Here is a 24,420-nt window from a genome sequence, read left to right on the forward strand (position 1 = left end):
GGGCTTGTTTTCCTTTGCTAGACAGCAACTGTGCACATTGCACTGCTTTGATTTGTAGCCAATTAGTAGTGTACCAATCAACCTTGCCAACCAACCTGCGGGTGCTCCTGTCACGTTAAGTCAGAAGCTAGACAAAGCTGCAGCAGGGACAATGCAGTGCTGGAACCTAGATGTGATCTTTCTTTCTTTCTATTTTTTTTAAATAACAGACTCGGCTTCAAGCAACCCATCCCCCTTCCCTCTCCTCTGTCTCCGTATCACTATTAACCTTCCATCGCATTCCATGCATTTTGGAGACAGCCCCCATACCCCTCCCCTCCTCCGAATGACAATACGGCTGGCTGTACCTGAGACTGGTGGCCGTGTAGGAGCACCGTGCAGCCTGGCTGAATGCAGGCGCAGGCAGCGCTATGCCCGTGGCATTGTTAAGCACACTGGTGCACCCAGAGGAGCAAACAGTTGCCCACCGAGGCTTACCTTGCTTTGGCCGATCTGTCGTAACTCCATCCCGTCCCAGCCCCTAGATCTCCGAAGCCTGCAGCGGGGTAATTCCTCTCCATGAAAGAAAGGGATGAAGATGGGCAGATAGCAAGGGGGAGGGGAGGGAGGAATGTCTTCTCTTCTCTGCACTCGCTTCTGTTTATTTCTCCGCTTGACGAGCCTGTAGACTGGGAGGAATGGAGGGAGGAGAAGGAGCGAGAGAAGGAGGAGGGGAGGGGGTCACAGCAGCCAAGAGCACCTCCTCCCTCCTCTCCTCTCCTCTCCCCATATATTTCACTGTCTATTGTCTCTTGTGTTAAGCGGATGGGCCGTAGAACAGATGCTCTACGTTCTTAATAAGCGAGGCTGTGTTCACACTGATCCAGCGCTGACTGCTGTCCTTCTGCCGCTCACACACGGCTCACTAAAGCTATTTTCGCTCATTTTGTTCACAAGACGCCATTTTTAAGAGGAATGACTGGGCTGGCGTTCATCCTCTCCTTCCCTCCCTCGCTCTCTCTCTCTCTCTCTCTCTCACACACACACACACACACACACACAATTTGTCATGCACAGCAGCGCAGTGTGGTGTAGCATTGTGGAAGACAGTAGAGTCTGGTGAAAGAGCTCAGCTTCTGAAGCCAGCTGTAATTCTATAATAAATAACAAACACACAAGTTGCAACATATAAAGAATGAATGATATGGTGACAGCAGTGTGTACTCTCTACTGACTTGAAAAGTTCCAATAGATAAATAAAAGGACTCAAGCCATGTGTAATCGTATGCGATTTATTGTATAAAACATGTAGAAGGAATGGATTGTCTATTGTTGTGTGAACAGTGCAGCCACAAACACGATACCCACCCTCAACCATCAGTTATGGACAGTAATACGCAGATCATACTGTCAGCAGTGTGCATTCTGGGATTGTGTCCCAACTTCACTCATAAATACAGTATATCAAAAAATAATTCAATATTTCAAAGTTCACTCAAACCACCAGTGCCCATCAAGCATAATGAAGAGGCTCTGCCAGCCCTCTCATTCGTTGTCTCCTGGATCAGCACTCTCCGATGGCGCACCCCTGTGGTCAGAGAGAGGAAAGATCTGTGTGAGAGGTCTTGTACCCAGCAGCACGGTCTATGAGGGTCCAACAATGAGTGTTTTTGTTCAAAAAGGGACGAGTATTTGGTTGGAACGTAAAAGAAGGCAGTTAACTCCTCAAGGCGCAACATCAAAATGGAGTCTGACTATACATATAGTATATATATATACTATATAACACCCTCAATTACAATTTAATCAAATACACATAAATGGAAGAGTCAATGCATCTGAAGACCCAGAGAATACAACAGACAAAAAAATGAAAATAGAAAATACTGAATGGGAACTGCAAAATGAGTACAATTCATCATCGCAAGAAGTTCAGAAAAGTTAAGGTGGTTGTGATTTTTTAGTTGTACATTACATAGGCCCTAACTGCTGCTGTAATATTTAACATTATTGTTATGAATGACTTAGCTATTCAAGCCATTCATTTTCTTTTACTGAAATTAAGCCTATGACTGAAATGTGGTCACATAGATCATTCAATCATGTGTTGATTTCCATTTTTAAGACAATTTACAATATTACTATAGATTTATTATAGATATAATAGATGACTCGACAGTTTTACCAAAAACAAAAGAAAGAAAACCATGATGATGATATTTCTATGTTTGATGGTGTAACATGGTATGTAACTTGGTGTGTAGATAATGGTGGTCTGGAACATCAAGGTGCTTCTCGTTAATTGAAATAAAAGTGCTACAAAAGGTGTTTCTTTGATACAAAGTTAGTAAGGTAAATACAGTGTACATACAGTAGTGTTGCTAAAATAAAAAAATGTAAGGTCCACACTTGTATCCTTTTTGTAGGTGTTTGGCTGGATCTTGGACCGCTACAAACACTGGCCTGGATCCATGTAAGGTGCATGTGCATATTAGAGCATCCACTTACCCTGAATATGGAGGTGGCGGAGCATCGTGCTGTCCACTGCGGGTCAGAGCCTCATTGTAGCTAGGTAGACCTGGGGCGGTAATCCCAGCTAGGGGCACCATCTCTGGGGCTGGACACCCATCTGCTGCCATTCTCACTGGAGCTCTGGACAAGCACGTAACACAAATTCAGAAGAATTGAACAAGCCAGTTAAGTTACTGTAAAGCCAATGTGGTCTACAGCAAATTCATTTTTTAACCGTAAGTTTGATTTCCTGTTCTTATTTATTGTGTTGTGTACAAGTGGACATTTGCACTGATTGTGATGCTAAAGAAAAGATCAGTTGAGTTTTTCATTAACGTTGTTAAAAGGGTTATAGTGATGTTTGTTTTTTCTTTTTACTTGCAGCCAGATATTCTCTAGTTAAAGGCTTTGCTTGCCACACAGTGAAAAATATCAGTAAGTTTACTGTTTTTTCCCGTTTATTTTACAGATCGTTTTCTGTGTTTTTTTACAGCGAAATAGTTCAGGCAGTCAACTCGAGCTGTGCTGCTATACAAACGACATGCCTCACTCCATAATCACTAACCTAGCGCACCCTTTCAGTCTGGCGGTCTATTTAAACTGCACAATTTCCCAGCTCTCCTTCTGCTCTGTCAATGCCGCTGTTGCCCTGTATCTGTATTGCTGCCTGCTGCGCTGTAAGATTTCTCAGTTATTGATTGGTCTGACCATGTCTGTAAATGCGATTGTCGCTGAGGTTCGCTCTGAGAAGGACTCAGAGACCCCTGCTCCACGCCGTAGCTGCCGCATCACCCTCAAACGACTCGTAGTCCATGAGCCAGGGGGGTTGATCGGTATCGTTGGGGGGACAAAATGCTATCATTGTTTTTTGGCAAGGTATACAGCCCTAGTACTAGAAAAATCACGATAGCAGTGCAGGGGTGGTAGCAAAATAACTTTTTTCAGCTCATAAAGTTACTAACCCCTTAAGATAAATTCCGTTTTTGAAATCTGGTGTATATCTGGTTTAGGCTCATGGTAGGGATATTGTCAATATTCTATAATATGGTGCTTGGTATCGTTGGAAAGGGGACCTTTTAGGCTTTCATTTAAGCCCAGTACTGAATCTGTCTGACAAACACAGAGGTCACATGACTTCTTTAAACCAGAAATAACACACTTTTTCTCACAATTTCCGCCTCAACTGTATGCTTTCTTTTATCCCTGGGGCATGAAGGAACATCAAGGACACAAAACTCAACAACTTCAATACTCAAGGCACTCTGATGATTCAGAAAATGTATAATATACCCATACTATTTATTTGTGAGAGCCTTAAATTACACTTGTGGAGCCAGCACAAGTCTTCAAAATAGAATAGAGCGAATAGAATGGACAAATAGGATGGAGCCCTACTAGTTGTAAAAGTCAATAAAGAAACAGGTTGTAAAGTCAATATATTTAATCAAAGACTGGTTTGTATGTTGATATCCATTATTTTATTATCTAATCATCATCATTCTCCATGTCGTCCTCGTCTTAATCTGAACTTTCTACACAGGTCGCCTGGTTTTCACACTTTGTCAGTTTACACATGTCTGTGCACCTGAGGCCATTTGCAAGACACATACATCGAGTGAACATTTTTTTGTGCAGTTGCAGGCGAGTAGATCCAGGAGAGCTTCAGGTACTGGTCGGCCTTCCATCCAGTGCAGCACCAACTGTTCACCTTCCTCCTCTGTCTCCATCTTCCATCCTCTGCCAACAGGGCTTGGCACTTGTGGGTCCGTTTCTAAACATCTTCTCCAAATACCAGCCTGATAGTTAGCTCGCAGTGTGTGTTGCCTCCAGTGTTGGGCAAGTTACTTTTAAAAAGTAATTAGTTACAGTTACTAGTTACTTCTTCCAAAAAGTAACTATATTAGTTACTCAGTTACAAATTATAAAAGTAACTAGTTACTTCAGAAAGTAACTATTGCGTTACTTTCAAGTACATTTTTAAATGCTCAAATGTGACCCCACCTCCACCCCTCTTTAACGGAACTTAAAATACATGTGCATGTTCAATTATTTATGATAAATCTGAATATTATAATGAAATGGACACTTAATACAATACATTATTAACACAAACAATGTACACAAATCTAAACTATTTTAATGTTGCTGACAAAGTGAGACTAGCCTCCAATCAAATGCCATGTATGTAGATATTATGTTTATATAGTGGATCCATACAAGTAACACAATAGATGTTTTGGAACTTTTGATATTTATTGTCCCTCAACAGGCCACAACTGGGCAAAATTAAATTATGCTTGTTAAGAACTATACCAAAAATGAATAACAAATATATACACTCTTTGTAGTGCCAATAAAAAAAACTTCAGACAATTGGTAGATATACTTTACTTCAAGTATGTTCTTCCTCGAAAAAGTAGAACAGTGTAACAATATGAGGTGCTTTCAATCTAACATAATAATAGCATAATGTGCATTTCACGATTACATTTGTTCCTTTCATTTCTTGGAGGGAAAAGTAATGGCTATACTGTCATTTAGAGAAGGCTACTTTTGGATTATTTGGGCTCGCCATACCTGTCTCTCGTTGACTAACTCACTTGTGTTGTTCGTTGTGTGTCCGACTATGCGTGCTTTCGAACACCCGCCCAACTCTACCTCTGATTGGCTTACCATGAAATTTTACTCAACCTCAGCCAATCGTCAGCATTTATGCGCTTGTCTCGTGCACTGCCCACTAACCGAGGAAGAACAGTAAAAAAAAGTATTTGCCTCTCGGCTCAGAGATCTAGTTGGTCTGATGAAAAAAACAGCTTCAGTTATAGTAACGCGCCGCATTTTTTGGTAGTAACGGTAACAGCGTTATTAAGATGGGAAGAGTAATCAATTAGATTACTCGTTACTGAAAAAAGTAACGCCGTTAGTAACGCCGTTATTTATGACGCCGTTATTCCCATCACTGGTTGCCTCAAGCTATCCTTGCACGGTGGGAGTTGATGACTCGATTTCACCTTTCTTTGCACAGAAAAGGTGGTACCTGAGCTTGTTGATCATGGTGGTTGATGCTTTTGGGCATAGAGGACACATGTAAATGCCTCCAGTTTGTTGCTCAGTTCTGGTGAGAGGTCCCATTCCTGGCCCAACTTCAAGTCTTGTGTTTCTTTGTTGTTCATCAGGAGTGTAAGTGCCCTTGTCTTCCCTTTGCCTGCAAAAGCGCTTACAGTGTCACATCCTGTGTAGGCGTGCAACCCAGTGAGAGCCCTACAAGTGTCCATGCCAACAGTGGCTGCAACCTTCCTGATAGCTACCAGCCTTGTACGGGTTCTTGTGCCACACTTCAGGAACAATGGGGCCTCAATCTTGTCACAGAAGGCTAAAGACATGATAAAGACATCTGTGTCTTCTGAACAGATAACTATAGATTGGTATCCCTCTCTTGCGGCATGGGCGGCATTGAGAAGTAGTCGTCCATCTGCTTCTTCTTGTTGACATTGAAGAGTTGACACCTCCTGTCTTGATATGTGATTCTGTAACATTTGTCAATCACAGTTGCATAAAGAATCTTCTCCTGTAGCTTTTCTCTGTATTCTGGCTTCTTCCATTCATTCACTATGAAGCTAGTGAGACTAGTTTTGTTATTGACTTTGGTCAGGAAGCTCCTCCACTGCCTCACCATCTGTGTGCTTGTGATATCCTGCAACTCATGACCAGTCTCTTCACCCCGTAGAGATCTTTTACTATTCTTGATTGAGTTCTGCTTGTATGTGTCGAACACAACATCTATTCTTCTACTCTGACTGCCTTCCCTCAGAGCCATACCCAGGATTGTTGTGGCAACATCTCTGAAAGTAACTTCATCACCTTTCACTCGTTGGACATCCCATCAACCACTGTGGCAGAGTTTTCTGGGTGTTTCTCCTGTAGTGCTACATTTTTCTGCAAGGCTGTGGCCAAAGTAGCATTGTTTGTTTTTCTCAGTGTGAATAAAACAAATAAACAAAGCTCTGGCTCTGAGGGAAGGCAGTCAGAGTAGAAGAATAGATGTTGTGTTCGACACATACAAGCAGAACTCAATCAAGAATAGTGTAAGATCTCTACATATCAAGACAGGGAGGAGGTGTCAACTCTTCAATGTCAACAAGAAGAAGCAGATGGACGACTACTTCTCCATGCCGCCCATGCCGCAAGAGAGGGATACTAATCTATAGTTATCTGTTCAGAAGACACAGATGTCTTTATCATGTCTTTAGCCTTCTGTGACAAGATTGAGGCGCCATTGTTCCTGAAGTGTGGCACAAGAACCCGTACAAGGCTGGTAGCTATCAGGAAGGTTGCAGCCAAACTGTAGGGCTCTCACTGGGTTGCACGCCTACACAGGATGTGACACTGTAAGCGCTTTTGCAGGCAAGCTCAGGTACCACCTTTTCTGTGCAAAGAAAGGTGAAATCGAGTCATCAACTCCCACCGTGCAAGGATAGCTTGAGGCAACCAGTGATGGGAATAACGGCGTCATAAATAACGGCGTTACTAACGGCGTTACTTTTTTCAGTAACGAGTAATCTAATTGATTACTCTTCCCATCTTAATAACGCCGTTACCGTTACTGCCAAAAAATGCGGTGCGTTACTATAACTGAAGCTGTTTTTTTCATCAGACCAACTAGATCTCTGAGCCAAGAGGCAAATACTTTTTTTTACTGTTCTTCCTCGGTTAGTGGGCAGTGCACGAGACAAGCGCATACATGCTGACGATTGGCTGAGGTTGAGTAAAATTTCATGGTAAGCCAATCAGAGGTAGAGTTGGGCGGGTGTTCGAAAGCACGCATAGTCGGACACACAACGAACAACACAAGCGAGTCAGTCAACGAGAGACAGGTATGGCGAGCCCAAATAATCCAAAAGTAGCCTTCTCTAAATGGAAGTATAGCCATTACTGTTCCCTCCAAGAAATTAAAGGAACAAATGTAATCGTGAAATGCACATTATGCTATTATTATTATGTTAGATTGAAAGCACCTCATATTGTTACACTGTTCTACTTTTTCGAGGAAGAACATACTTGAAGTAAAGTATATCTACCAATTGTCTGAAGTTTTTTTTATTGGCACTACAAAGAGTGTATATATTTGTTATTAATTTTTGGTATAGTTCTTAACAAGCATAATTTAATTTTGCCCAGTTGTGGCCTGTTGAGGGACAATAAATATCAAAAGTTCCAAAACATCTATTGTGTTACTTGTATCGATCCACTATATAAACATAATATCTACATACATGGCATTTGATTGGAGGCTAGTCTCACTTTGTCAGCAACATTAAAATAGTTTAGATTTGTGTACATTGTTTGTGTTAATAATGTATTGTATTAAGTGTCCATTTCATTATAATATTCAGATTTATCATAAATAATTGAACATGCACATGTATTTTAAGTTCCGTTAAAGAGGGGTGGAGGTGGGGTCACATTTGAGCATTTAAAAATGTACTTGAAAGTAACGCAATAGTTACTTTCTGAAGTAACTAGTTACTTTTATAATTTGTAACTGAGTAACTAATATAGTTACTTTTTGGAAGAAGTAACTAGTAACTGTAACTAATTACTTTTTAAAAGTAACACTGGAGGCAACACACACTGCGAGCTAACTATCAGGCTGGTATTTGGAGAAGATGTTTAGAAAAGGACCCACAAGTACCAAGCCCTGTTGGCAGAGGATGGAAGATGGAGACAGAGGAGGAAGGTGAACAGTTGGTGCTGCACTGGATGGAAGGCCGGCCAGTACCTGAAGCTCTCCTGGATCTACTCGCCTGCAACTGCACAAAAAAATGTTCACTCGATGTATGTGTCTTGCAAATGGCCTCAGGTGCACAGACATGTGTAAACTGACAAAGTGTGAAAACCAGGCGACCTGTGTAGAAAGTTCAGATTAAGACGAGGACGACATGGAGAATGATGATGATTAGATAATAAAATAATGGATATCAACATACAAACCAGTCTTTGATTAAATATATTGACTTTACAACCTGTTTCTTTATTGACTTTTACAACTAGTAGGGCTCCATCCTATTTGTACTTTCTATTCGCTCTATTCTATTTTGAAGACTTGTGCTGGCTCCACAAGTGTAATTTAAGGCTCTCACAAATAAATAGTATGGGTATATTATACATTTTCTGAATCATCAGAGTGCCTTGAGTATTGAAGTTGTTGAGTTTTGTGTCCTTGATGTTCCTTCATGCCCCAGGGATAAAAGAAAGCATACAGTTGAGGCGGAAATTGTGAGAAAAAGTGTGTTATTTCTGGTTTAAAGAAGTCATGTGACCTCTGTGTTTGTCAGACAGATTCAGTACTGGGCTTAAATGAAAGCCTAAAAGGTCCCCTTTCCAACGATACCAAGCACCATATTATAGAATATTGACAATATCCCTACCATGAGCCTAAACCAGATATACACCAGATTTCAAAAACGGAATTTATCTTAGGGGGTTAGTAACTTCATGAGCTGAAAAAAGTGATTTCGCTACCACCCCTGCACTGCTATCGTGATTTTTCTAGTACTAGGGCTGTATACCTTGCCAAAAATCACTATGAGACTTTGTCCCCCCAGATGATACCGATGGCCCAAATTTGGGGCCCTGGCTCATGGACTATCGCCCGTGCACTGCATTCCGGAAGAGCTGTATGCTCACTACATCTCAGTTCCATCCGGTCTTAACCATGAGGAGCTCTTCAGTTACCTCTCGGTTCAAGAGAGCTCCGCTGATGTTCAGGACTCAGGTTTAAACGCCGCTAATCAAACATCGCATGTCCCCTGCCGACCATGTTCCTCAAAGATCGAGGCGATCTGATCCTGGTCCCGATACTGAAGAATCATTATGTCTATTGGATGTGGAATCTGCTCTGAGTGTCATCAATTAATTCCCTGGAAATCAACGCGTTTTCGTCGGCCCGTAAAATAAACAACCAGGGCCATCTTCTGCTACCTGTGAGACCGCTCAACCTGTCCGCTGCCTGCTGACGTCACACCCCACAGGATTCTGGGAACTGCAGTCCCAGCTCCAACAATGGGCTCTCGGTCCCTGAACCCCTGCAGTAGCAATTCCTGATTCCTTCAGGAGTCAAATTCTAGCAGGTAATCTGTTTCTAACTCAGCAATTAATAAAATAATACATTCATATAAACAAATCTATACTGACAGGCTTAAGGAAGTAATAGAGAAATAGACGGGGAAGGAAATAAACAAATAAATAAATAAATTAAATAAATTAAATAAATAATGATAATGACATTGGTGATGGTGGTGATGATGATGATGATGATGATGATAAAAATGATTGTGATTGTTATGGTGATTAAAATAGTAATTATAATGATTGTGGGGATTATTATTATTATGTAATGTGGTTCTGATCTGCTTACAAAAAAATTTGCGGATTGTTGAGATTTTCCATAGTTTGGAAGATAGTAATCCAGATTGTCAGAAACTCAGCGTTGCTTTTGGTGTCTTTAGAAACACCACATGTGAAGTTATGTGCAGCGTAGGGAGGAGCTTGATACCTGTAATATCAGTATTTGCTCTTCTATGGTGGCTCTCTTTTATGAGTATCATAAGTCCTTCTCTGCCAAAGCTGCAACGTACATTCAGAATTCAGTCAGAACTAGACTGGTATATAGTTGTCCTGCCACTAATCGGCAGACAATTTACAGGTCATAAAACTCTAGTCTGCTATCTCTGCAGCAAACTGCAGAGATGTCTTGATGCTGAGACAAGACCTCGTTGAGGGCCTGAGTATTAACAGCCTGGTTCTCCTGGTTATTCGTTCCACTAAGGCATTTAAAACATATTCTTATTATGAAAGTATAAGGATTAACTAGCTGGCATCTAAGCTATAGTTGATAGTTGGTTGCTGTTAACAGCTTGACACGGTTGCTTTTGACATTTTCCAGTTTTAGAGTGATGTTTGGGTAGTGATATTTCTCTTTTAGTGGACAAAAAACATTAACACAAATATATTTTGTCAGTTAACTTAGCTAAAGTTAGTATTAGTGGTAGTATTAGCATCATCGCAAACATTATCTAACAACTTCCCTATGTTCAAGAACTGCGTTGCAAGAACTGGCAAAATCTTAGAAGTAGTAAAGGATCTTCTTTTCAAAAGAGGTTATTAAGGAATACATGTTAGGTCATTGTTAAAATCAGCCTTCTCCTTCTTCAGAGTAAATTCTTAAGTGTTGCAACAAAAAACAAAAAACCTCATTGTTTTCTCAGCTCCTCGCGATTTTTCCATTCCGAGCTTAAATGGCTTTCTCAAGAGCCGTTTTCCTTCTTTGCTTCGTAGAATGCGCAGTACCCAGGGGTTTGTGTATAGCTGGGAAAAGCAGACATTAGATGCCTTCAAAGTCATACCACTTTACCCTTTGCATGGCATCTTTTCAGTGTAGAGATGGTCTTTTAAATTGTACTTTCTGTTAAACTGACATTTGGTTGCTGCAGTAGCCCTTCTTGACTGAAGCATTTTGCTGGATTCTCTACACATTTGCAAACTCTGTTTCGTCTTGCATCTTCAAGATGATTTTTGTAGTAGTTGACTTATCCTCGTCCCTGCCAGCCCGCAGTATGTCTACAGTCAGAAGCTTTTCCAGGAGTTAGGAGTATTGCTTTCCGAAGAGAAACCGTAGACGCCCTTCTACGTGTTTTGGAATTTCTTGACATAACCCTTGATAGTGTGCTCATGCAAGCGTCTCTGCAACACGACAAGCATCAGCATCTGGCATCAGAACTATCAAATTTGGTCTGCCGCCCCCATTCTCTCTGGAAGATTTTCTCTAACTCCTTCAAGGTTGTCCATATCACACTTGCTGGTTTTGGCTAAATCTGTTAAAATCTTAAGATACTGCGTCTTTGACTAAGGCTGTTGCTCAGATATGCAGTTCTAGTCTTTGCTATGTGCTGATGGACCAGCATTTCATTTTAAAATGACTACGAGGAATCTGTAGATTCCCCCTAGGTTTGACTGATGCTGCTCCTCTGTTGGTTTTGGGGGGTTCTCATCAAGAGTGGTTTGCAGACGACAGAAATTCAGTCCCTTATAACCAGTTCTAAATTCACTGCTCTTTATGAAATCTACCCAATTGTCATTTGGGGCAGCAGATGGTCCGGGAAACAAATTATGGTGTTTTGTGAGCTGTTATAGTGGAAATAATTTACAGTTTGTGCATTTATTGTTTTTACTTGATCCTATCATCTTCAAATGCAAAGTATCTAGCTATGCTAGCAGGGATTCAGTTTCACATTCGATGTAAAGATCCAGCATCCGAGAGTCTTCTGGGAAATCCTTCCATTTAGCTGCTCCTAAATGGCTTTAAAAGGTGCATCCTCAAGGCAACGATAAGACTCGCACAATAACACTCACAATTCACTGGTGCATAAATAGTTTTTCACTTATATTGATGTAGTGTTGGAAGAAGTTCTGTTAATGGCTTTTACGGGTTTCTCAGGTGTGAATATGCACGCAGATCTCATCTTAATCCTCAGCATGATCTTCCCTTGTCTGGTTTAACCTTAGAAGATAACGTCACATGTACTCAATGTTCTTGAAGCATTCACAATTTGATAGATGTCATCAAGGCACTAAAATTTTATTGCTAAGACTAACATTACATTTTGTCCTTTCTCTGCTATGATGAAATCCCTGCATCATCGCTCCAACCCATCGGTTGGCTCCCTTGTTCATCGTCGATGGTTGCAACCCATGACAAGATCCTGGTTCTGCTTAAGCTGTGTGATCTCTGCTGAGCTGTGGCCCAACACGAACACTATTCCTTCACTACCTAAGATTGGCGCAGCTACAACCGCAGCTCTCCATCTGCCCACATCAACCAATCTACCAAGGCTATGTCAGGCTCCACAAGACGGAATTTTGACCGTGCAAAAACTGATGAGCTCCTGCTCCCCCTTAATACATTTAAATATTTGTATCTGCTGCCTAATCATATATTTGCACATCAGGTGGTTGCTGGGTTTAGAGTATTTATATATTTGCTATATGGGAAATGTTCCTGCATAAGGTTTGTTAAGTATACACACATAGCAGTTCACTAGATAGTGTATTCCACTGGGGCCAAGGTGCTTCCAGGGAATAGCCACACGGCGGCTGGTGCCAAGGTCAACACATAGAAGATTGTTTCACTGATAGCGTCAGGGTCCATTCCGTGCTGTTTTGGGGGTTAAGGTATTTGCGCATCACTCCCCAATATCCCTATGTAAGCATATCTGCGGAGAGTGATTAGGTCGGAGCCTAGACGCCAAATTCTAGATATGCTATACTGCTTTTGTAAACATTTCAAACGTGAGTTGTCTGACTGAAATGGAGCGAAGTCTGCGAGCTAGTTCATGCAGTCAACTCTAGCTGCGCCGCTATACACACATGACATAAGCACTAACCAAGCACACCCTTTCAATCTCGCAGTCTATTTAAGCTGCAGAATTTCCCAGCTCTCCCTCTGCTTTGTCAATGCCGCTGTTGCCTTGCATCACATAGCTGCTGCTCTGTAAGCTATTGCTGCCTGCTGCACTGTAAGCCCCACTACCACCCCAGCTTCCACCTGTAGGCTCCGGCTAGGGGTTAAGGTATTTACGCATCACTCCCCAAAGGAGGGCTCCCAAGGTGTGGTCTGTTTTGTTAGAGTCACAACTAAATAAGCAAATAATAACATTTTGTTAAAATGTTAGAAACAGACGAAAAATGTGGCTTTAAATAATCAGCAAAGTAAAGACAGGATGTAACACTCTAGTATCTCTGGCTGTAAGACAGCCGGATCCAGTGTCACGAAGAAGGAAAAACACTCTGGACAGGCTGTTTGGATATATGAGCTGGTGGTTTCCTCAAAAAACAGGAGAAACCAGACATTCCCCCTAAAGGAGCCGTAAGTCCTCCTCAAGTCCGCAGGTGTTGTGTGTTTGATTTGAAGTCCTCCAGCTCAGTCACTTGTTCAAAAAGGCCGGAGCCTAGACGCCAAAATCTAAATATACTATACTGCTTTAATAAACATTTCAAACGTAAGTTGTCTGACTGAAATACAATTACGAAAAAATATTTTCATAATTTTATTACATGAAAAATGTGTAACTGTAAATAATGATAAAATTACTGCTGATTTAAAAAAGACATTTGCTGATCTTTTTTCTTTCACGGATGTTTACTGTTTATTTAATTGATTAAACTGTTAAATTCAAGTTTATTACTGTTAATACATTTCTAAACTTATGTAAAATTAGTGACAATTATATATAAATATTTGTTTTTTTCTTTCTTTCACAACAAAAACATTAAATAAATGTTGTTTTTTTTTATCAGTGTAAGCATTGCGCACTATCAAAATACAGTTTTTATCACTGAAAACAGCAATAATTAATTTCACAGATGGTGACTTTAATTCTTGTATAACCTTTAAAATTCAGAATAAAACAAGATCTAATAACTCTAAATTTGTAAATTAAAACCTGATTATCTATATTATAACAGTGTTCACCTGTATTTATAGATAATTTAACAATAAAAGCAGAAACAAAAGGGATTGTATGTCAAAATAAAGCTAAAATTACTGTATTTTTACAGATCAGTTATTTTCTGTTATTTTATTTGGATTTCTGTCACCCCAGCTGCTGGAATATTACAATTTTCCCCTTTTTTTATTATTAGTTTTACAGTGTAGTGTCATAAGTAAAAAATTTGGCCATAATAGATTATTAAATTAATTTCTGTTTTTCAATTAATATATATGTATGTTGGGCATTTTTCAGGGCTGCCACCCTATTCTACCCCTCAGAGTAAACTGACCTCTGTCCACTCTTGTTCTTGGCTTTGTAGCAGTAGATTCCCAGCACAGTGACAATAGCAGCAGACAGCAGGACAGCCAGAATCCCTGCCACCAGCCCTGACACATCCACTCTGGGTGCATACTCTTCAAAGACAAACATCATTAACATTAAACCATTTCTTAGACAGTTATCATACCAGTCAGTCAGTCACTAATCACTGCAGTGATCAGTCATTATTGTCTTCTATTTGTGTATTGAAGCTCAGCACACTTTCTATCAAGACTTATGACTCATTCAATTGACAATTCTCTCTCTCCCTCTTCCTGCTAGTGACAAGTTGTTCAGGGCTCTATGAGTCGGCTCCTTTAAATGAACGATGGGAGCCGGCTTCTGAGAGTTCAATAGAAATAAAACGGTCAATCCATGTGTGGAACAGTGTTTGTTTTTAAATAAGATTTGTATATCGAGCATAGTGTAAAATGGTATGGTGTTCTGGAAATTATAAGGCTTGGGGAGTAAGGGGAGTAAGAAGACATATAAAATATACACAGTAGGCCTACATCTAAGCATTTCATTAATTTCTGTGAAGAAAACTGAATTAAAATGTAGTTAAGACATATTTACAGAGCCTTCAATCTCTGATAAACAGCCTCGTCATGCATTAGAAAAGAAAACACAAACAAAGAGCTAATAGAACAATGAGAAGAAAACACTTAATCTATCAAAAGAATATGAAGCATGCGTGATTGTTTAAAAAAATCCTAAAACAAACAAATTGTATATTTTACCTAAAGATATCAAGAAAACTCATGTCTGATGCAATATTATGTGTTCATACAGTTGTACAGTTTATCAGTTGTTCAGTACTTGTTATGCATTGAATAAAATATGAAATATTCATAAAATATGTCACTTAGTCAGGGGTCATCAGTTTATTCAATAATAGAAAAGGGGTCCGTTGGTGAAAAAGGTTTTAAACTATGGTTCTAAATGACAAAACATACATGCTAAGACTGTATTGCAGCATTCAATAGCATGCCCAAGTGAGTGCACCCTTAACCAAGCACATAAAACAAATAAAATATGTGCAATACGGAAATTATACTGTGTATAATGTTAATTATAAAAATGATGTACTTGTTGTTACACATGTATGCATGAATGTGAAAAAACTACATTCTGTTGAATGAGCCCAACACCAACAACACATTTTTTTGTTGTTGTCTTTTTCACAGCAGCCATTTTGACCAATGATACTAATTAAGGTTCTGTTACATTCAGTCCAAACAGAGTCAGAGTGTCCTAGTATCATTGGTAACACTTGTGTTTACCCTACAATTTCATGTCAAAATGGCTGCTGTGAAAAAGGTATCTAATGGATAATGTTTATATTTTACAGTATTACCTTGCTTGTAGTCCTTCCAAAATGCTTGCTAAAATGGAAATAAAAGAAGATTTAATTAAGTATCTTTGTGAAAAAGGAAGAAAAGGAACATGAGGTCCTAGGGTGGCATAGGATATTTAATTTAAGCCAATGTGGACATGCAAAGGTTTTCTTAAGTATGTTTAGGTAAAAAATCTGGTATTTATTGTTTGTGTATTTATTTACTGTTTATTATTCAAGACTACAACTGTAGCAATGCAGTGATAATGAAACCAAAAGGCTTTCAGTAAACTCTTGTCACTGTTCACACAACTATTTCACAAAATCAAACAATTAAGTGATATCAACCTCCCAAAAACCCTTCAGGGGCACTAAAGTCAGGAGTCTCTCCCTATCTGTATAGGTAAATGGGAAAAAACAACCAGTAGAATTCTACATCCAAATGAGATTTAGATGAGACAGTAGAGAGACAATCTTTGCCAGCAGCATTACCGCCATAGAGTCGTCCTCAAACACCTCTCTGGCCTCCTCATAGCTGCACATCTCTTCCACGCACTCCCTCTCCAGGTTGTCAGTCACCACCAGCTCCAAGTCCCAACTGTTATAGAGCAGCGAACGGGACAGGAAGGAGGTCGCTGACTGTTCATCCACTAACACTGGGTCTCCTGCACAACACAGGCCACATGTATACACACACAGAGTGGCAAGAACAATACAACTCCCATACTCTGGAACCCAATACAGAAATAAATAAATAAAAGTTTGTGAAAAATAATTTTCACTGTTTTTCAGTGTTTTGGCTCTGTAATATAGCTGTTTGACTTCCAGCTCTAAAGGATATGTGCAGAACCTGCAGATATTTACAGTTTATTGCATAGGTTAAACTGTTACTTTGTACTGTTAATGCATTTCTAAAATTATGTAAAGTTAGTGACAATTAACAGTGAAAAAATTTGTTCTGTAATTTGACATGGATTGGTTTGTCATCTGACAAATTGGACATTTTCACAACAAAAACATTGAATACATGTTTTTTTTTTTATCAGTCTATAAGAATTGGTATATCACTGAAAACAGCAATAATTACCATTATTTCACAGATGGTGACTTTTATTGCAGTTCTCTAACTTAAATTCAGATTAAGATCAAATATCAAAATCAAATAATAACAGCACTCTTCTGTAAAACCTGATTATTTGTATTATATCAGTGTTTGCCTGTATTTGTAGATAATATAATTGTTTTTACATATGTAAATATCTTTAATTAAACAATAAAATGGCAAAATAATAAACGAGTATTTCTTTGGCACGACAACTGCTGGAATATTACCATTTTTTAACTTAACACTCCAATGTGTGATATATCTTCTCCCACTGTGCCATAGAGCTCTATTGTTATCCACAAAAACTATTTATTTTGTCATTAAATGACCCAATGTGGATTAATCCACAGTGTAAAATAGTCCCCAACGAATGCACTATTTCCTCCTGTTATTGTAATGTTAGCTAAAGTAACAGTGACCAGAGGGGGTTGGGGACAGTGCTACAGATGGGTTAATGACAGACAGTACTGAGAGATTAACTAACTTGTTGTTGTTTTGGGTGTTTTTATGGTATGTGTTGCAAAAGAAAAGAGAGGTGAAATAAAGAAGGTGTTCTTTTCTGAAACAACCCCATTATTTAAAATCAGAAAGCCAGTGTCTTGGATAACTAAAATGAAAATAAAATGAAATGCTAAAATATTTTCATAATTAAAACTGATGAAGGATGAACTAAAGAAAAAGTCAGAGTGGTAGAATATGCAGCAGGGAACATGAAAAACCTTTAATTAAAATGTCTGAAGTAATAGATACGTGTAAATTGTTATTTTACAACACAGGATAATCAAATTCAGGTGGTAGTTCCCTTTTACTACTTTTAAAGAACAAAAAATATATATTCAAAAATGATACAGGGTGAAATTTAGTGGCATTTGGCAGTGTGGTTGAAGGGAGTTTCTCCCTCCAAACTTGAAGAAGAAACTCCAGTGGCCCTGAAATGCGCAAAAAACGTGACTGGCCCTATCCACAGCCAGTGTTTGGGTTGTCCATTCTGGGCTACTATAGAAACATGGTGGTTCAACATAGCGGGCTCTGTAGAAGAGGACCTCTTTTCATAAAAACGTCTCATTCTAAGGTAACAAAAACACAATTCCTATATTCAGGTGATTACTAATGACAAATAAACATACCTATGAATATTATATTCCATTTAGACAATAGATCACTGAAATTCAAATGAAATTAAAGCTGCAAGCAGCATTGGGTGGGACCTCGCCATCAACCTACATCGGGGCCTGCACTGCGGCCACCCGCCGCAGCCGTGCCATGCCACGTCACCCCACGCCCAGTCCCTCATCATTGGAAGCCGAGGGAGACCGCTCTACGTCATCACGCATTTCAGACACCGTGCAAAAAACTTACGCGTTCAAAACTTCACATAAATCAGATTAAAGTTGCCATGCAGCGCTTACTTCCTGTTGCCAGTAGGTGGCGCTATCACTATATCTGAATATTGTCATGTAGATGTGTTCAGGTCGGGACTCATATCAAACGTGAAGTTTCATTGAGATTGTACCATGTACACTGAAGTTATGAGGACGTGTTCAGGGTGGGGCTGTTACAGAATATGTGAAGTTTAGTGGAGATTGGGCATTGTACACTGAAGTTGAGTACTATCTGTTTTTTGGTGATTCGGCGGAATTTGACACGTCGTCGTACAGTCACAAATAGCACAACTTTTCATCTACAGTTTGTTTTGATTGTACTGACCAATTTTAAAATTGATCAGATATACTCTCTAGGAGGGGTTCGTTCAAATACAACGCGAAAAATCACAGAAAATGACCAAAACATTCAAAATGGCCACGCCACAGACACGCACTTCGACGTACAGTCACAAATAGCACAACTTTTAATCAGCATGATTTTTTAACTGTACTGACCAGTTTTGATGTTGGTCCGCTTGGTCCAAGAGGCTTTTTTGCTTGTCCCATCACGATACACATACCAACTAATTTTCGTACATGTCGGTCATACGTGTCTTGGGGGCTGATTCTGGGGGGTGTGGCTAAGCCATTTCACAACGCCCATCTAAGGGACCAAGACAATACCTTAGCCTTCGCCATGACTGAATTTTGTGCAAAGTTTCATGAGTTTTCACGCATGTTTAGCCCCCCAAGTGTTCAAATGTAAATAGAAAAGCTGATTTTTGCTGTGTCGCCATGGTAACGTGGTTCCACGCAAGTCTCAAGATTCATAAGATGTCATCGTCATTTTCCTAAAGAACTTCTGACAGAACTTCAGCTGGATCCGGTCAATCTGCTGGAACATAAAAGTATAAAAATGACATTTCCTTTCATCACTAGGTGGCACTCTCACTATTATTGAATATTATCACATAGAAGTGTTCAGGGCAGGACTCTTATCAGGCAAGTGAAGTTTGGAGCCGATTGGACGATGTACACTCAAGTTATAGCAACTTCGTGTGTTCTGGCGGTACATCAAAGTTTGACGCCACGCCACAGACACGCCCTTTAACAAACCGTCACCACAATCATGAGATATCATCAACAACATGTTTTGTATTTCCTGACTGGATTTCAGCTCGATCTGGTCATCCTGCTTAGAGTAGAACATGGAAGTATTAAAAAATGACATTTCCTTTCACCACTAGGTGGCGCTCTCACTATTACTGAATATTATCAAATAGACTTGTTCAGGGCGGGACTCTTATCAAACATGTGAATATTCGTTATGACAAATCCCTCTTTCATGGCGAAGGTTCGAAATTGGACCTCACGCCACGTGTACGCTGTTCGATTGAATGTCGTAAATAGCACAACTTTTAATCGTGAATGTGTTTAGAAGGCTGTGTCCAAATCGGAAGTTGTTCCAATCAATTTCCTAGGAGGAGTTCGTTCAAATACAATGTGTGCAAATTGCCAAAAATGGTCGCTAAATCCAAAATGGCCGACTTCCTGTTGGGTTTGGGATATGGCACCCACTGGATTTTTTTGTTCGTCTGGATCTACGTGTGTACAGATTTACATGCATATCGGTGAATGGGGCCCCGGATGGTACAGTTAATGGGCCCCTGAGGAGCCATTTCACCACGACTGACGTGCGCTGCTTTTCATGAGGTTTCGAACATGTTGCGGCCTCCAAATATGCAGTCGAAGGGGTTAAAAATAATAATAATAGGTAAGAAGAATAAGAATTCTAGCAAACGCAATAGGGACCTCCTGTGGTCGCTGGCTCGGTCCCTAAAAATATGAAACCTTAGAGTAAAAATGTTCAAAGAGTGTCATTTTTATTAAATACAATATTGTCCTATAGTCCCAAACCTATAGAAAGGCCCTCTGTAACACCAGAGGAGCCTATTATTCAGCACAAATAGAAGAACATAAGAACAACCCTAGGTTCCTCTTCAGCACTGTAGCCAGGCTGACAGAGAGTCACAGCTCTATTGAGCCACATATCCCCATAAACTTAAGTAGCAACGACTTTATGAGCTTCTTTTATAATAAAATTATTACTATTAGAGAGAAAATTAATCACCAACTGCCATCAACAGTTATCAGTGGCTCTCCAAGTTTAGGAACTTTAACTAATGTAAACTCAGATATAACGTTATATTTAGACTGTTTTTCTGCTATCGATCTTCATCAGTTAACTTCAACCTGTCATCCCAACTAGGCTGCTTAAAGAAGTCGTACCCTTAATTGGCACTTCTTTACCTGATATGATTAATCTTTCTTTATTATCAGGATATGTACCACAGTCCTTTAAAGTAGCTGTAATTAAACCCCTTCTTAAAAAGCCCACTCTTGACCTAGGGGTTTTAGCCAACTATAGACCGATCTCTAACCTCCCCTTCCTCTCTAAGATTCTGGAGAAAGTAGTCGCCAAAGAGTTGTGTGACTTTTTACATAACAATAGTTTATTTGAGGATTTTCAGTCAGGATTTAGAGTTCATCACAGCACAGAGACAGCTCTGGTTAAAGTTAATAATGACCTTTTGATTGCTTCAAACAATGGACTCGTCTCTGTACTTGTATTATTAGATCTTAGTGCTGCATTTGACACCATTGACCATAATATTTTTTTACAGAGACTTGAGCATCAAATTGGCATTAAAGGAACCGCACTAAGCTGGTTTAAGTCATATTTATCAGATCGTTCGCAGTTTGTACATGTTAACAATGAATCTTCAATAAATACTACAGTTAGTCATGGAGTTCCACAAGGTTCTGTACTTGGGCCAATACTATTTACTTTATATATGCTCCCTTTAGGCAAAATTATTAGGAATCACTCCATTAACTTTTACTGTTATGCAGAAGATACGCAGTTATATCTATCAATCAAGCCTGATGAAATTAATCAATTATCTAAATTACAAACATGTCTTAAGGACATAAAATCCTGGAGGAGCTGCAATTTTCTGATGTTAAACTCAGAAGAAACCGAAATTCTTGTACTTGGCCCCAAAAATCTTAGAGACTCAGTGTCTAAAGATATAGTTACTCTAGATGGCATTACCTTGGCCTCTAGCACCACTGTCAGGAATCTTGGAGTTATCTTTGATCAGGATTTGTCATTTAATTCCCACATAAAGCAGACCTCTAGGACTGCCTTCTTTCATTTACGTAATATTAGAAAAATTAGACACATACTATCACAGACAGATGCAGAAAAACTAATCCATGCATTTGTTACTTCTAGGCTGGATTACTGCAACTCTTCATTATCAGGTTGCCCCAATAAGACCATTAAAACGCTCCAATTGATTCAAAACGCTGCAGCACGAGTACTGAACTGAGGAACTAGAAAAAGAGATCACATCTCTCCTGTACTAGCTTCTCTCCCTGTAAAATTTAGAATAAAATTTTAAATTCTCCTCCTCATCTATAAAGCTCTTCATGATCAGGCCCCTTCATATCTTATTACCCAACTAGAACATTACATTCTCTGAATGCTGGGCTACTTGTGGTTCCTATAGTCTCTAAAAGTAGAACAGGAGCCAGAGCCTTCAGTTACAAGCTCCTCTCCTGTGGAACCAGCTTCCTGTTGTGGAATTAAGGAATGTCTTAAGCCTACATTCAAGAGTAGGCTTAAGACATTCCTCTTTGATAAAGCTTATAGTTAGGGCTGGATCAGGTGAGTCCTGAACCATCCCTTAGTTATGCTGCTATAGGCCTAGACTATCGGGGGATTTCCCATGGTGCACTGAGCTCCTCTCTTCCTCTCTCTTTCTGCACTCATTCATGTCCCATTAATGCATGTTACTAATTTCACTTCTTCCCCGGAGTTCTTGTTCTTCCTGGTGGAGCCTCCTGCCATGGTCCTGCTAGATTGCTAGATTACCAATACTGTTGTTGCTGTGCACCTGTCTGTCTGTCTGTTTGTCTGTCTGTCTGTCTGTCTGTCTGTCTGTCTGTCTCTCTCTCTCTCTCTCTCTCTCTCTCTCTCTCTCACCCCAACTGGTCGAGACAGACGACCACCCACCTAGAGCCGGAGGATCTGTCCTAGGTTTCTGCCTTTTAACAGGCAGTTTTTCCTTGCCCTTGTCGCCAAGTGCTTGCTCATGGTGGTACTGTTGGGTCTCTGTAAATGTTATAAGGAGTTCGGTCTAGACCTGCTCTATTTGAAATAACTTCTGTTATGAATTGGCGCTATACAAATAAAATTGAATTGAATTGAATTGAATTGAAATTTAACTAATTGTGTTTAGTTTCAGTCAGTTTCCAGGGTGGGCTTGCGTGTTTCAGTTTAGTCTTTTATTGTTTCAAAATGTCTATTTTTAGTTTAGTTTTATATATTTTTTGTAATTATAATATTTGTCGGAATTGGTATTACATTAATAATATTGTTATTCAGGTGTAAGTCAGGTAGACATCAGTCTCAATATACATGACATGACATGACATGACAAATTTATCCAAAAGAGACATTTCCTGTATTTTTATTATTTTAGTTTATTTAGTCAGTACACAATGTCATTTCAATTTGTTGTTGTTTAGTCTAGTTTTTATTTTTATTTCAGTTAACTAAATGTTTTTTTATACCTAGTTTTAGTTTTTAGCTCAGTTTTAGTGAACAATAATAACCTTGGTACTAAGACCAATAAATGTCTTGTGTTATTTTATGCTATTTTATTTTATTTCAGAGTCTTTGGCACTGCGAGATAGACTTCAAATCTTTTCCTTGATGGGTGCAGTGTGCCTTTGTATGAACTGACAAACTCTGAGTGAGAAAATGTATAGTTTACCTGGAGCGTGCCTGTAGGTGACAGAGCCGTTGGCCAGCTGCAGCAGGGATAGCAAGGCAATCCACGCAGCTGAAGAGGCTGCCATTGAAGCAAAAAACAACACGGAAAATAACAAGGAAGGACGTCTGGGGAATTATTCCAACACTGCTGTAGAGGATGAACCTGTCCAACGTTGTTGCCTCTTTACTTGGTTGGTCTGTCAAAGCTTTCCAGGAAAAAAACACCACATATCCTTCTTGATTTTCAGAAACATGGAGGCACCAATATTTCTTCCAACTGAACTTCTTATTGCTGATTTTTCTGTTGAAACCGTCCGGCCACAAAGTGTATGCCGTTTGCTTAGAGAGAGGTCACATCACAAACCTGTTGGACAGCATACCAGCAGGAGGGAGGAACCTCTATAAACCTGTCTGTCTGCCTGCCTGTCTCACTGTGTGTGTGTGTGTGTGTGTGTGTGTGTGTGTGTGTGTGTGTGTGTGTGTGTGTATTCCAGTTTACTAAAGGAGTGTAATACAACCGTTTTTAAACATGACATGACTCATTTTGGAGGCTGGTGATATAAAAAGGTATATAATTATGTTGTTTGGAGGATATATTAAAAAAGGGAAGAGGGAAACCTGGAAAAAAAAAAAAAAAGTCATGCCATGCCTTCCTTGTGTTGTTTATTGTGTGTTTGTGTGTATTTTAATGTTGTGTAGACTTGACCAAGTAACCTTTATTTTATTGAAAGAAATTAAAGGTGACATATTAGGTACTAGAATTGGTTTACATGCTTTAATGTTCAAGAAAACACATTTTTCTCACATTGTCAATTGTTCTGCTCTGATTGGTCAGCTCACACAGGACTAAGCATTCACCACCCACCATGTTTCTGCATCATCTGCTGTCTATTTGCAGCCAGGCAGTCATTATAATGAGTTTACCATGAATATCACCAAAAATCGCTTATAAACCTAAAACTTTTAACCTCACATATTCAAGCGGCAATCTGACCCTACACTTGGATTAAACAAAACTGGGAATCAAGATTAACATTTTCTCAGCCGAAATGCTCATGTTTGTGACAGCACAGAATGTAAACATTAATGGCGTCCTTGGCTGAGTTGTAACGTTAGCTAGTTTACCTAGCACCACAGAGATAGCTAACATTCAGCTACAGGTGGGGGGTGTAGTTCCTACATAAAACGTCTCACAACAAGGTCTATGGATTATCCTCAGTAAACCTGTCATGATTTCTGGAAAGAGACATTGCTGTTGAGTTTTTTTGTAAGAGCATTTTTTACAGTGCCATTATACTGGATAGAAGGCAGACATCTCTACAGCTGATATCTCCAAAACTCAGCAACTCACACTAAAACAATCTACATTGATGAATAGCACTACAGGGGAGAGTAAAATATGTACTTTTGGGGTG

At 39.6% G+C, this 24,420-nt stretch overlaps 2 protein-coding genes and 1 long non-coding RNA gene across 4 annotated transcripts in view; 1 reads left to right on the forward strand and 2 right to left on the reverse strand.

The window, feature by feature from the left end:
• prr12b (proline rich 12b) overlaps window positions 1-916 on the reverse strand; it is a 45,989-nt gene extending 45,073 nt beyond the window's left edge. The window contains exon 1 of one of the 2 annotated variants that reach the window (XR_007881831.1): window positions 478-916. Coding sequence is in view for 1 of the 2 variants with exons in the window: in XM_051386809.1 (XP_051242769.1) it covers window positions 478-560 (83 nt within the window). In the remaining variant the exon portion in view is untranslated. The remainder of the gene's footprint in view (window positions 1-477) is intronic. The other variant, XM_051386809.1, reaches the window with a different exon arrangement.
• Window positions 917-1,257: 341 nt separating this feature from the next.
• prrg2 (proline rich Gla (G-carboxyglutamic acid) 2) lies at window positions 1,258-23,380 on the reverse strand. Its single transcript, XM_051387052.1, has 6 exons — window positions 23,007-23,380; window positions 16,186-16,358; window positions 15,715-15,742; window positions 14,329-14,452; window positions 2,488-2,631; window positions 1,258-1,567 (listed from the first exon to the last, which is right to left on the reverse strand). Exons 1-6 carry the CDS (start codon window positions 23,089-23,091, stop codon window positions 1,525-1,527), a joined length of 597 nt encoding a protein of 198 aa, XP_051243012.1. The 5' UTR covers window positions 23,092-23,380; the 3' UTR covers window positions 1,258-1,524.
• Window positions 9,097-13,656, forward strand: LOC127355840 (uncharacterized). Its single transcript, XR_007881864.1, has 2 exons — window positions 9,097-9,620; window positions 12,249-13,656. It is a non-coding gene; the product is annotated as an uncharacterized LOC127355840 (long non-coding RNA).
• Window positions 23,381-24,420: the final 1,040 nt, after the last annotated feature.

This window comes from Dicentrarchus labrax, unplaced genomic scaffold (genome assembly GCF_905237075.1).
Source record: "Dicentrarchus labrax unplaced genomic scaffold, dlabrax2021, whole genome shotgun sequence".
NCBI classification, from domain to species: domain Eukaryota; kingdom Metazoa; phylum Chordata; class Actinopteri; family Moronidae; genus Dicentrarchus; species Dicentrarchus labrax.

Excerpts from the sequence above, each read along its gene's own strand:
- prrg2 (XM_051387052.1), bottom strand. The coding sequence starts at position 23,091 with ATGGCAGCCTCTTCAGCTGCGTGGATTGCCTTGCTATCCCTGCTGCAG. Across the intron at positions 15,743-16,185 it reads TTGAGGACGACTCTATGGCG|CAAGCATTTTGGAAGGACTA; the intron begins GTAATGCTGCTG and ends TTTCCATTTTAG. Across the intron at positions 14,453-15,714 it reads TTGGAAGGACTACAAGCAAG|AGTATGCACCCAGAGTGGAT; the intron begins GTAATACTGTAA and ends TTGTCTTTGAAG.